This window comes from Accipiter gentilis, chromosome 6, assembly GCF_929443795.1.
Source record: "Accipiter gentilis chromosome 6, bAccGen1.1, whole genome shotgun sequence".
In the NCBI taxonomy this organism is placed as follows: Eukaryota; Metazoa; Chordata; class Aves; order Accipitriformes; family Accipitridae; genus Astur; species Astur gentilis.
Window position 1 is genome coordinate 202,130 of NC_064885.1, and position 14,272 is coordinate 216,401.

The following is a 14,272-nucleotide window of genomic DNA, read 5'->3' on the forward strand; positions in this document are numbered from 1 at the left end:
TGTAACTGTTGTTAGTTTATGAGCATAGATAAAGGAGAGCTCTGTGTACCACGTGAAAGGGTGCACTTTATACATTGAACAAGCCATTCCATTTTATAATCTTTCTTGACAAAGCAGCTCAGGACTTCCTTTCCCTTGCTTTCTCTTTCTAAGTGAACAGGAGAATCAAAATTATACCACAGTGTATTATCTCCTGCTGAGACGAGAGACCATCTTGAATGTGACTTTTATAAGGCAGTAAGTACTTTGAAACTTATGTTGAACTGACAAATAGGAATGGCCAGAGCAAGGGCCACAGACTTATGAAGGGTGATCATAGGCAATAGTAGTATTTAGAGTGGTATCCAATTGCCACAGGTTTTAGTATGAGTACTTTGCATACTAAAAGTACTGGTCCATTATTCTGAAAGCCTAACAATTTTTTTTCTATATACAAACAAACCAAAAGTTAAACATCATGTTTAACTGGAGGTTAATGAAACAGTAGTGGCTTGTTTGAGTTCTGACCACAACTGCCATTCCATGGCAACAGGTTTCTGTGGAGTCACTCACACCACAACAGAAGACCCACATTAGGACTCTAATTCATGGCCTTAAGGATTGCTATTAGATTAGCCTAACTGTTCTTGTGTTAAGTAATTGGGCTCCAGACAAATCAAAGCAACTTTATGTCATTTCTTGCTGCTGCTTTAAATAGCATCTTGGCAGTTGAGTTAAACATTGCTTTTGTACTACAATATCTGTCTTTTAGTTACACACAGAAATTGGTTACTACAATTATTGTAACCTCTTATAACTACTGTTATTAGCTAGTATCACAGTGCAGGTATTTTATTTGAAGAAGTATACTAAGTGTTTGATACCTGTATTTTGCCTCTAATTGCTTTTTTAAAAAAAAGTAATGTTCATTTGATAAGCCTTTTTTGGTAGGTGATTCAGTTTAACAAAGTTTAGTCTCAAACTAAAGCACAGATTTATCAAGCTCTAGAATTCACCAGGGCTGTTTTCCATGGCAGCAGCTTTGTACAGGCATCTCAGATTACATTCACTCTAAGATGAACCTTCAAACAAGACTGATTTGGGAAACTTTGTTTTCCTTGATAATTTTTAAGATGCACATGTAATTTAGTAAAAGTGGAACTAACTAAAATGTTAATGGTATTAAGTATAAATATGGGAAGCAGTCATGTTCAAGTCTGATTGATGTGTAAGTAGTGATTTTAAACTTGCTCCTGATTTTTTTCTTTTTTTCTTGTCAAACTAGATTGTTTTAAAATATTGAAACAGTTAATGAGGCCTGGAAACATGAAAACAACGATGACTTCCAGGCTTTAATATGACAGAGTTTTAGCTTGTGTTATTTCTTGGATGTAGTTTTGCTTTTTTTTTAACCACCTTTCTATATGGAACAGTAGAGCTTGAAGTTATTCTTTGTATGTACTGAAACTAATTCTATAAAGCTTTCACAAAGATGGTGTCTCATTACTGAAATTCTTATATGACTCTTCAAAAGAAAGAAGGGTTGGAGTTTTGTGAAAAGTCAACCTCCAATCTAAGTATCATTCCAGATAGTCAGATGTATTAAACAGCCTCTCTTTATACTGTTTCTGCTGGCTACTAGGACATGTACAATGATGATCTAATACTTCCCCCACCACTTCTAAGAAAAATCAGTGACACTGTTTGTTTGCTTAAAGGCAAAGAAGGTTTTATTTAAGTGACTAATCTGCTATAAGATTTTAAAAACCAGCTCACATCAAAATCTATACCAGGTGTAGAAATCTTACTCCTTATTTCATATTAAGAAATTCATTATTGTACATTTTTGAATCTTTACAAGGCAGCCATAAGAAATATAAACATTTGTCACCAGATAGAACCTTCTCACTGACAAATAATGTTTAAAAGTATGCACTTAATAAAACTGTAGACTGAAAGAACATGTACAATTTCAAGTTTCCTTGTATGAATTCAGTTCTAAGTGGACTGCCCCCTTCCCTCCCTCACAAATAAAAAAATAAGTTTTATGCAGAAGGCTTGGGGTTCTGCGAGAGGACTGCCATTCTGGGCCCTACACCAGTCCTCCCAGAATAACCTTATCTTTAAAGCTTGCAATCTGTAAATTATGTTTCAATGCTGTAATCTCTGGTATACCATCTCCCAGCATGTCCCAGTAAACCTGCCTCTCTCTCTCTTCCCCCCTTAAGTTCAGTACATCCTTACAAATGAGAAATTAACTGTTAAGTTTGTTTCATGTTCCCCCATCCCCCACAGTTATATCCAATTTCAAAGGTAGCTTATTGAGATAAATACAAATAGAGGGTAAAATATAATCCCCTTACCTTGGGCTTGAACTAAAATGAGAGAAAGAGGAAATACCAACACCTGACTTCAATTCCAGAGTCCATGGCACAGGATTCTAGCTGCTCCAGGCCCTTTCTTATTTCTGAAAAAAAGAGCTCTTTTCATCCCAAAAAAATGTGTTATTACCTCCATTTTTCACGGGGGACTGAATTTAGGATCATCTGTAGGAACCTATATTTACACTGAGTGATTAAAGATCATGGAAGTCAAATTACCTTGTTACACCCACAATTTCTGCTGAAGCTATGAACACGGACCATGAGGAATCATTGCTCTTAGAGAAGCTGAGGAGGTTAAGTTGGAAAATTTTGTGTTTATAGGAATTCTATCCTGTACCAGCTCCAGATGAGGATGGAAAGTGCCACTTTCTCCCCTGCATGCCTGAAATGAACAATTCAATGCAGAAATCTTGAGTTCAGATCCCACATTTCAAGCTCTAATCAGAAAAATGATGAAATTGCAGTGTAAAATCTTGTCTCCATTATTAAGCCAGTCAGCTTATTAAAAAGATGCCCATACTCCAATCACCTAGTACTTTTATGATGTACTCACCTTTTCGGTGGCTTAGATGCAAGGGGTGGGGGGGGGGGGGAAACCTGTGGAAAATCCTATTTGTTCAGTAACAATTGTTGCACTTGCTTACAAATTTTAAAAACTGAAAATACCTATTGATTTCACATATTATTAAAAATGCTTATAAACAAACTTTTTAGCAATTTTAAGACAGGAAACTATAGAAAGATGGAAATACTTTTTTTCCCCTTCTAAATTTATTCTGTGAAGTACATGATGATACTATAAATCTAAGTATTGGGAATTTGCTTAAATACACACATTAGTAGTGCCCTGACCTAAAGACTCCAATATATAAATGGTACAACATAATGGCAAAAAAAGGCTATTTTGCAGAATAGTGGAGCTTCCAGTTAAAGTGTCATTGTTCTGCTTATTTTAATAGTAGATTAAGGTGTGTCTTTTTTTTTCCTTCTCTAGCTCACTGATAATTCCACTTCTACATAACCAGTGAAAGTTTTAACTCTGTTTAGAAGCAACTTCCCTAGTTACTAGAGGAACAGGTGAAGTAATTTATAAGAACTAAGACTCTTATTTTCATGTAAACAAATCAAAATGGCAGGTCTCAGGAACCCCAATGAACAAGAAGGAATTACCAATACCATGTCATTTTTACACCTAACAAAATGTTATGCTGAATAGATATAAACCATGCCACAAAAATAAACAGGAGTACTTTGGTCAAGCAAGAATCTGTTCCAAGAGCACTAGTGTATGCAAACACTTTAGTGAAAAAAAAGGTTATTCAAAATAAGCATATTTGGATCAACATCACTATTCAGGTCTGTGGAATATTCTGCACTCTTTACACAATGATATCTTTTTTCAAACTTGGCTAACTAGACAACAAAAACAAATAAACAGCCATTGTTGTAGGTATTTTTTAAAGTATATTGGTTAGAAATTTGCTGTGAAAGCAGAACCAAAACTTCACTTAAGGTGTCTTCCAGTAGCTACACACACATACACACACACACAAAACCAAAACACCACAGTTGTGAAGGTGTGTTTTCACAATATCTCAGATAAATCTACCACTGCTATTAACCGCAGCCATTTTTTTACAGTAATTTTAAACTGGACCCATATCAACAGGGCAAAGAAGTAAATGCTTCCAACTGTGGCCTACTTTGCACTGACTTGTACTGCTGCCTTAGCACCCACTGGAATAACAGGTTTGTGGTTTACAGTTTCACTTATGCTTCCTCCATTCAGCAGGTTAAAAGAATGTGCTTTTCTGTAACAGACTGGAGGCACTAAAGGTGCTGAAACGGCTGATGAGTCTAACTTGTGTTCCTTGGGCACCCACCATTCCCACCTGACTTCTCTGTCCCTTTTCCCTTCTGTGTATGCTTTAACACTTCCATAGCCTGTAAATTTTTAAGTGCAGACTGCAGAGACTGCAGCAATGAGGACCTGCAATCAGAGAATAAGACTGTAGGATCAAGCCTATCCTCAGCAAATGGCCTGCTTAGGAAGACTGATAATCCTGTGAAAGCACAATTAAAACTGAAATCAAATAGCAAACTGAATGCCCATGAACCACTGTGTGTAGTTTCATGTGGGAAAAGTGTATAACTATAATTCTGACCAGAAGGAAATGTCTTAAGAGAAAACATGACTGAAAAATTATGCTATAAAACTAGTGATTCATTAGGCAAACCTCAGGGATTGCCCCAAGCATAGCTGGGGGAAAAAAAAGCTAACGGTTCAACATGCATAAGGTCCCCAGCCACTGCCACAGTATTTTTTGAACTGCCTGCCAGCCTAGTTGTGAGATGTCTAAAATCACACTCATCTTGTTCATACACTCAGCTCCAGCAGAAGTTGTTTTACCCTTTTAGCGGCAACTGGCTAGTGCTTTCAAAACAAATGCATCTGGCATCTGATGTTTCAAAAGATCAGCTTCTAATTAACATGAAGCCTTAACCTCCAAGCTAATGCCTGTATCACTGTTTGCCAAAGTGCTCAGCTGGAGGCATGTGATCAGGAGATAAACCATTCTATCCCTGAGCAATAAGTAGTGTTGGAATTATGCAAAGGCCACATGAACTCCCATATATTCTAGGAAACGAAGTTAGGGAAAATGTTTTCAGCTTGATTTCAATACCATGTGTAGACACTTTGAAATTGTTACCACTCTAAATCATGCACGCAGACTAGCATTTGTTTTACTACTATTAGCTCATAATATTCTTAAGAGAAGCCAGCACAGTGACTACCGTGAAAGTGACCCAGTTATTAATAGAAATACACAAAATCAGAATTTTCATGACAAGGTACCCTGCAAAATGTCACCGTGTCTGCAAAAGACAGACCTTAACAACCTAGATTTCTCTAGCCTTGTGCTCAGACACTAGTTCCTTTAATACCGTCACAGAATTACACACGATCCCTCTTTTGAAATGAAGTAGGCCTTTCTACTACAGCAACTTAAAATGAAAAATAGATTTTGGAGTCTCTTGGATGACAGAGGTAGATGGCTAAAGCAACATTAGCTTTGAACTTTGCAGCAGGAACAGTGACTGCTATCAGGAGACATGCTACACAACACCCAGTGCTTAAAAAGAACTTTGCAATCAATGTTGCTTTTAGGTGCCCTCAGCAAATTTAAAGTCTGCCTATTGAGTTCCTCCCCCACAAACCTTGGATTCCCATACCTATTTAAGACTAACAAGCAGGACCATGCTAACAATGAACTGACTGGAGGGAGATTGAGTCTGCTGTACTTGTGCAATCTCCTCCTAGCTGCAGAGGACAGGAGAAGAAATGAACTATGTGATTAGAATTAATACACACAGTGGGCCAAGATGGAACACATAATAATTCCTCCAAGTTTGTGGGTTAAAGAACTAGGTGTGACACTAATGGGAAAGCATTTGTAAACTTGAAGACTGCTTCATTGCAGTTTGTGGATATCGTTCATTTAGCTTTTGTAGCTGGCTGACTTTGCAACAGAGCATAAAAACCCAGCCCCCTGTAATGTAGTTTCCTGCTCCCAATTAGTGTGAGCTACCAAACTTTTAACATCTTTCCTAAATCTCCAGCGAAGATTACTGCTTCCCTTAAAGGAAGCATTATAAAAAACAAATTACTGATGTGCCGGAGATCTTTCAGGAAGTTTGAAATCGGTAACTGACAATCTTGCCAAGTAATGTCTAAAAAAAAAAAAAAAAAGATCTCCATTTATAAGTTACTTTGCTGCCTTTTAAGGCAAAAGCCACATTACTATGCCCTTCAAAAAGCACACTGAAACTTTTGGGTGAATAGGAAGTATAGTCTTAGGCTTAGTTCTGCACTGTCTTAACAGTTTTCCATTGCATTTCTTGTTTGCTTCACATGTCAACTTTCAAAATCATTAACCAAAAACTTGTTGAGAGACTGGTCTAGCTACAGACTAGGAAAACCTAAAAGTAAGGGCAGGGGGAAGGCATGACACCCTTTCCACCCCAACTTCCTGAAATTAAAAATGAATGAACAAACAAACAAACCAACCAACTTGAAAAAAATCTATTGACTTCAAGCTTTCTCAGTGTCAATAGTCTGGTTTTAACTTTTAAAGAAAAGGTTTTTTATGTGCACTTGTAACTTCACTGCAGATTTTAAAACATGCTTCAGTTCGGTCATGAAAGTTCTCTTGGTGAATTTAGTGCAGTGGAAGTATCTGCATGAAGAATCTGCAAACTGCTACTATGTTAAACTAACTACAACACTTCAGAAATATTACCACTTAGGGAAAATTTCACACATTTTACTTCTACTAAGTTCACTGAGAGATCCAAGAGAAATTTAAATCAGTAGGAGAACGTCTATTTGGCATCTGTAATTTGGCATGAACTTTCTTTGAAGCTCAAATGCTGTAATTCTGAATGCTATACATTGTCTTAACACAGCAGTTGCTATATAGCATGAGAAGGTAAACAATTTACCCACAGGAATTCCATTACTTTTTTCCTCCTCCAGTGTAAAGATTCTAGTTAGAATAATGAAAAAAGTGGTTGCTCTGAAGTTTGCAGATCCCTTAGTAAAAGGGCTCCCTTTAGTTTACCATCTCAGGATCTGTCTCTCGGACTGAGTGGTCAGAGCCATCTCCTTACTCAGAGTAGTCTACACATTTTGCACTGTCACCAAGTTCCACAAAACAATGTGATCTTTGTACACTTGCACATTACTTTGTATACAGCAACACTAACTGCTTCAAACTGTGGCAGACACATTTATTTCTAACATGAAGCTTTTATGATTGGTTCATAAGTGGAGTTCTCCCATTTACTTGATGTCCAGCACCTCACACAAACTTAAGTGCCCATGTTGGGGTCTGTTGACCAACACTGTAAGCTGAAAGGAAGTCTTGGGTTTAAGGCACCCAAAAAGCATCTTGCTGTACAAATCCAGACCACCCATTATTGTAGTTCCCACCTCTGCTTCCCTTGCAAGTGTATCGCTTTATCAAAAGTGGAAACAGATACAACTATTTAAAGTGTAAACCTTCTCTGTAACCTATGGGACCTACTATTTATACTGTTTCGGGTGCAGCTAGCTAACTGATGCCACAATCCCTCTTCTGAGTAAAATCAGCCTGTTACAGCTTTTTTCTCTTATTGCACATTTTATTGTATCTGTTGTAAAAAATAACCAAAGATATTTCCTGTTGCTTTGATGTTATAAGCACTTGCGATAGTTTTAGATTGTTTTAAAATTTCCCAATAAACATGTCAAGAGGAACAGCCTGGTGGTTCCCCAATTGATGTAAGAAGGCAGATTCCAGAGCAGGGAAGACTCCGAGGTACAGGTTCCCCTCTATGACTCTTAGTTTGAAGCTGCCTAAATATTATCTTTGAGGCATGCCTACAAGTTTAATGGGGTGCACCCAAGATCTATATTCCCAAGCTTCCTAGGGGACAGATTCAAATTTGTGAACTCCACCTCGAACCCAAGCAATGGAGGGCAAATGCCTGTCATGATCTTTGTCTGATTCAGGCTGGCTCTGGGCACGCTCTGGCTTGGGGTTTGAAGAAGGTGGGTCAGGTTGCTGTACGGACATAGTCCTGCGGAGGTGGTTTCTCTTGCGCAAAAACTCAGGTTGGGAGTGGAGGCCAAAGCTGCCTTTCCTCAAGATCATCCGAGAGTTGTTCTTTTTGGGTCGTGAATGGAGACTGAACTCCAGCGAGGCCAAGTGGGCTGCATAACCTTCACTGAGGAACTGAAATAGGAAGGAAAGAAAGGGAGTGACAAATTACTGCTGCCTCAACCTACGAGTTCTATGAGGAATTAAGTTCCTATCTTTGGCATCCCAGTTAGATACCTACAGAGTACTAATACTCCTCTCCCCTTACTGTTTTTTTTCAGTAACCTGTTCCATTTTGTCATTCAGCAATACGCGATGCATGCACTTACAGATACAACCTATGACCACTCAATTCTCTTTCCTATTCACCTTGCCAGAAAATGCCTCATCTGAAATAAAAAATGCTCTTCTTTCTCTGAAACATTGTCTCTGCTCTTTGTGTGTGTGTGTGTGTTTGCACGTGCATTCAGACACATGCATTTCCTTGCTCCCCCTAGGACTTCCTGATTGAGTAGCAAGAGTTACTTACTTGACACTGCGCCTGGTATTTCTTTGTTGATCGTCCAACTATGTAGATCTGGGATGGCGACAGAGCCAAGACATTGTACACAGAAATATCCTTCATGGAACCATATGCGGCACAGATTTTGATGTGGCACTGAAACAAATATTACTTCCAAAGTGAACGCTCTATTGAACACTACGCACTACAAGGATGGCACTTGTTTTGCAGTGAAGCAGCCGATGAGTTCATAGTTAACAACCTCCTTCTGTAAACCACAGAAAGCTAAATCTGTCTGCCTGCATGCCAGCAACAACTACAGATATGCACATAGGGCAGAACAAGCAGTTCATTTATTTGTCATGCCAGGAGGCCCCTTTGGATGTTTTATCAACCTTCCTTGCTCTTTAAAAAGTGAGAAAAGAAATGATAAATGGCATAAAAGACTTTGTGATGGCCAGTGAGATTTACTGTTCAAAAGGAAGAGAGAACTCTAACTTCACTAGATGATATTCTCTAGAAAAAGTTTTAAGGTTATAAACAGGTTTCTAGTACCTCTTGCATGAGATTCCGGAGAAAAATGGTCTTTTGTCGCAGTGGGTCATGGACAAGTCCATCTGAGAAGAAGATCATCCCTTGTGGAAAGTTGTGTTGAGACAGCCATGAAACCACACGCTGTTTTTGCATATCTGGACGGCCAGTAATATAGATAATCAGATATCCCAGGTCCTGCCAATGCCTGTCAGAAACAGCAGGTAAATAAATTATGTAGGTGCAGAAAGAGAATACCCATCATTTTTTTGCTCAGCACAGACACAGTTGGAAGTCAGACATTATCCTTCAACAAGTGGAAAGCAGCATGCCTGTCTCTGCTCTTATCAAGAAATTAAGTAATAATGTCTACATCTTGAGGGAGATGGAGGGAAGCAAGACAGATTCTTATACAATATGTTATACAAAATATGACAGCTATTTAAAAATGTACTTTGAATAGACCTTGCTACACATCAAGTCCTGCTATATCTCTGAAACTTTTAATGAGATTTCCTGCCATTTCAGCTGTAAAGAGTGGAAACCCTTGAAAACTGACATCCCTCCATTCCCATGCAAGTTCCAAAATGAGAGCTGTATTTCCCCATCCAGCGCAACAATCAACAGACTTGCAAGAATGGATTAAAAGGCCTTTTAATTTTTCCTCCAAAATATGCTCTTGCATTCATGGCACTTGATATTTTTGAAGTAGATGCCCTTATTTGAAGTTAGTGAAACACAAAATATACTCTTTGCTCATCACAGTAGAATCATTATTACTTCACTGCACACACTTTAAGGCCATATTCCCAAGAAGCAAGTTTTAATCTTTTGGCAACTTAAACTACGAAACTCAAAGTAAACCACAGCATTCTAAGATTCCCCTGAAAATCAGGCAGACCTGATGTCCAAGCAAATACAGAAATATATCTACAAAGAGTCCTGGCCTTTAAAGAACTGTTGTTTATTTAGTAAAAAAACCTATTCTGCCCTTTTCCTTCCTATTGTGTTCAAACAGGAAAGCCAGAGATTTAAAGAGTGAAGGGTGCAAACCTCGCTTACCTGACAACATCAACAGCCCCAGCTCGGACTTTGGGGTCACTTCCCATAATTGAAACACTTGCTGCAAATGAACCGTCAATGCTGAATACAACACATTCCATTCCTCGGGGAAGCACAGTCAGGTAACTTGCAGCACTGCTCTGGTCCCCTCTGGAGAGTCAAAGCAATAAATACATTAAAAAAGCAAAAAGTCGGAATGCATTTTCTGCACGTTCTAGTTAAGACCTGAAATTAGATTTGTCTGGATCTACAGCTTCAAAAATCGCTGTCAAATAGGGCTTCTGATTTCAGTCCTATGTGGGGCAATTAAAACTTACTTTTAGGAAATAGCTTTCCAAAGAGAAATTTGGAAGCTGACTTTAATAAGAAATCACATGTGTATAAATATCTAAAAGAATTAGGAAAAAAAAGAACCCAAACCAGCCTGAAGTACTCAAACATGCTATCTGTCTATATATGTGTATATATATGTCTATATATGTACACATATAAGACATGAATGCTATATATATGCACACACATACATACACACACACAGAAATTAGCTACATTTTTTTTTCCAGCAGTCTACAGTTACTTGCAAATTATTAAAACTTACAAGGGAAGAATTTATATGCACCTTTTACTGGCATGTACTTACACAAATCAGCTTTTTTCCATTAGCTAAACAGCTGGTAATACTAGCATTACCCATCCCTCTATCCTTGCAAATTACAATGGGAATGCGAATCCAGAAAAGTGAGGAGAAAAAAGAGAGAGAGAAAAAAAAAGCCCACCCCGAAACAATCCTAAACTCAAAGATAAATGCAATCGTAGATGGCTTTTCTCATGGAAAAGCATGCAAAATGCAATCTTCTCATGATGTATTTTCCTCAAGAGGTCTGGACATTAAAGCACAAAGTGATCCAAAGCTCTTACCATCTCATGACCTCACGTTCCCTAAGAAATGTAACCCGGAGACCACATCTTCTTTCATTTAGAAAGATGATTATTGTATGATCTAGAAATTTATGTCTGATGATGAAGATTCTTACGATATGTGTGCACAGCTTAATGAGCAAAGACAGGACAATTTCTTTCATTCCTGTTTGAAACTTACTCCTGCAGTCTAAAAGCCCATGGGACCTTAGCTTCTGAATACACCTTAATTAGTTTTGAAGTAACTCTCTTTTCTTGAACTGTCTATTACACTGAGGTAAAACATTTCTTCCCCCTCAGTTAGCACTACATAAGATCGTAAATTGACTTTGGACTTGGTTAACTGGTGGGTATTAACACATTCTGTTTCAGCTAAATTCCTCCCACTGATTTAGCCTCTGAAGTAGGGATTCAAGGGAAGCTGTAAAGCTACTTCCTAAGTGGCTAGGCAATTTAATTCTAAGTTCAATATTAAACTAAAACTCCGTATTAAATCAAACTAGGCTTTTATTAAACATAAGATTTTTTAAAAGCACAGCTACCCAAGTCCTGCACCTAGGCCAACAAATTTATTTCACGCATCTTCATTCTTCATGCTTTACTTAGCATTGAGATTTTTAAGAAATGCTCCAAGCTAGGAGAGCTGACTGATTTTACTTCAATGAATTGTTATTTTCATGTACCGGGGTTTGGGGGGGGTGGGGGTGGTTTTGTTTGTTGGGGTTTTTTTTCCCCCAATTGAGAATAAACATGGTCTTGAGTACAGAATTAAGGTAACTTTTGATGAGCCTGACATCAACAAACAGGTGGCTGAGAGCAAGGTGGTACATCCTCTACCATTAATTTCAATGAGAAAAGCTTCTTATCAGTCTTGAAGAACACAAAGCTATACCTTTCAGCAGTCTTTTCCCAAATAAACAGGCTGCAAAATATCCCAAGTCATACATTCTTGCCACAAGAAGACTGATTACAGTCATCCAATCCCCATATTTTTGCAAGACCAAGTGCTCCTAAATTGAACTTCACTGAGGATTTGTGTTGCAGTAAGGATAAACCCATTGGGCTGGGCACCTCCAAACTGGCCAGTAAACAGATGATCACTGCTTCAAATCTAAGCTGACAACACAGCGACAAGACCAAGAAAAGATAACTAACTGACCGAAATCTCCCTCTGCACCTCCTTCAATCTTGTACACCTCAGTGTCTTTCTGATCACAGCAACCCACCACAGCTGTACTTCCAGCTTGGAGCTATTACCTGACCACCATTTTGATGGGATACACACCAACTCTCAGTCTCTTCTGTTTGGGTATGTTGTAGGATATCCGGCCACTGCTGTTGGATATCTCTGTGTCAAAGTACACCCACCTACCCGAAGATGGCTCAGTCATTATGAAGATATCAACCTGCAAAAACAACGAAACAGTCATCTAGTGTGATAGTAGGCAACATGCCCTCTATTTACAAGGCCTGCCAAGCCCAGATCACATTAGTATCTCCAATTATGGCTTGTACTAAAAGCTTACAAGGAAGTTTGAAGGAACTTCAAAACTCAGTAAAAACTTCACAGAGGGTCCTCTCAATCAGAAAATGCTTCCTAACACACAATACAAGATCTTATTGCCTTCATCATTTAAAGCACTTAGCTTAGCACTGCAGGTGTCAAACGAGGGTATAGAGCTCAGAAATTTGGCAGGAACCCTAAACTAGAAAAAAGATCATTTCAGCTTGCATGTGTATAATAGATTTTTGCATACTAAGCCTACAAAATGGAAAATTTCATCTGGTTATTAGCAAAATGAAATCTTTCTCAAATCATAACGTTGCCTACAAATGCAAAACCTAAACACTTCAAATTATCAAGATTTTTTTTTTTTCAAAAGGTTTCATCAATATGGCTTTCTTCAACTGAAATATTTCATCAAAATTAACGTAAAGTGTATTAAATACTTTGTCTGACTTGAACTGGCACTTTTGAGCAATAAGTACATTGGTAAATCTGAGGGAGGTATCTGCCAAGCTCTCCTTCTGTACTCAAGTTTTACAGAACTTAGGCATACAAGGTTTATGTGGATTTCTTCAGTGCTCAGCATGCCACCAAATACTCTACAATATTCACCAGCAGCTTACAAGATGATGCTACTTGTGTTGATAACCTTGATAACTATGCAGATATGCTCTTCTTGGACATTATGATGTTACACGACATTCGGATGTAACCATAAATAACACTAAAACTATTCCAAACTGATGAAATTCAGAAATTAATTTTTCTAAGGTATGAGCTTTGGTGCAAGGGAAGAAATGCCAGGTATTGCTGAACCAGAAGTGTTATCAGGATCAAACAATGGGTTTACTCCTTTCTTCTGCTTTTTGACTGCAAAGTGAATTCAGAGTTTGAATACAGATGTGGACCAACTGCTTCTTTAAAGTCTTGGATGGTATAAGTAGGAGAAAGGTTCACTTTGTACCCTAATCGATTCCGAATTTCCAACTTTCAGATGCACCATTACCAGTGAGAGGGCCAAGGAAAACATTTTTATGATTTGCTAGGGGAAAATCTAACTTCCTTCCAACCTACAAAGGAATACAAGACCTAACAAGGAACAGAAATATCCTCTTTTGAGAATCATACTTCTAACTTTGTTTTACTCAGCCATTCTGTTCTTACCTTCTATTCTTCCCATTTAAACATTTTCTCACGTCAAGCCATTAAAGGTGGGGGCGGGGTGTGTGTGTGTGTGTATGTGTGGTTCAGAAAAGTAGTTTTAAGTTTGCATTGGGCATTATGAAAAATCTGCACAACTACAGTCCTTTCAGATCAACATTTTCTTTTTTCAATATTAATGTGAAAGCTACTACAACAGCATTCTGCTGACTGTGGTCATTCTGGCTCAGTTTTCCCTTTCCACATCAGGAGATTATGAAATATAGCATTTTATGTAAAGTTTCTTGAGATCCTTGGAGGGACAACATACAAGCATAAAAAAAAAATACAGATAGTATTTCTATTAGTTTTGAAATCCCTCAAAATTAGAATGAAAACTATCAGTAATAAAACACTGAGTATGGAATTCTCCCCAATGCACTAATTAGTAATAATCTTAGCATTTTTACTTAGCAATTTCTTTCAAGAGATTTTAATGACAGGATTCTAATCAATACCCAAGCATACTATCAATCTGTTTTCCCACTGCAGAAACACAGCTTATTGTTTACCCCTATCCTTCTGAAATAGGAGTACGACTTCAAGG

At 38.0% G+C, this 14,272-nt stretch overlaps 1 protein-coding gene across 7 annotated transcripts in view; it reads right to left on the bottom strand.

Moving 5' to 3' along the window:
* Positions 1-3,034: 3,034 nt before the first annotated feature.
* PITPNM3 (PITPNM family member 3) overlaps positions 3,035-14,272 on the bottom strand; it is a 137,106-nt gene continuing 125,868 nt past the window's right edge. For all 7 annotated transcript variants that reach the window (XM_049803085.1, XM_049803083.1, XM_049803079.1 and 4 more), the window contains 5 exons: positions 12,276-12,424; positions 10,101-10,250; positions 9,063-9,246; positions 8,535-8,663; positions 3,035-8,140 (listed from right to left, as the gene is read on the bottom strand). In XM_049803085.1, the coding sequence (XP_049659042.1) occupies positions 7,832-8,140; positions 8,535-8,663; positions 9,063-9,246; positions 10,101-10,250; positions 12,276-12,424 (921 nt within the window). In that variant the 3' untranslated portion in view covers positions 3,035-7,831. The remainder of the gene's footprint in view (positions 8,141-8,534; positions 8,664-9,062; positions 9,247-10,100; positions 10,251-12,275; positions 12,425-14,272) is intronic.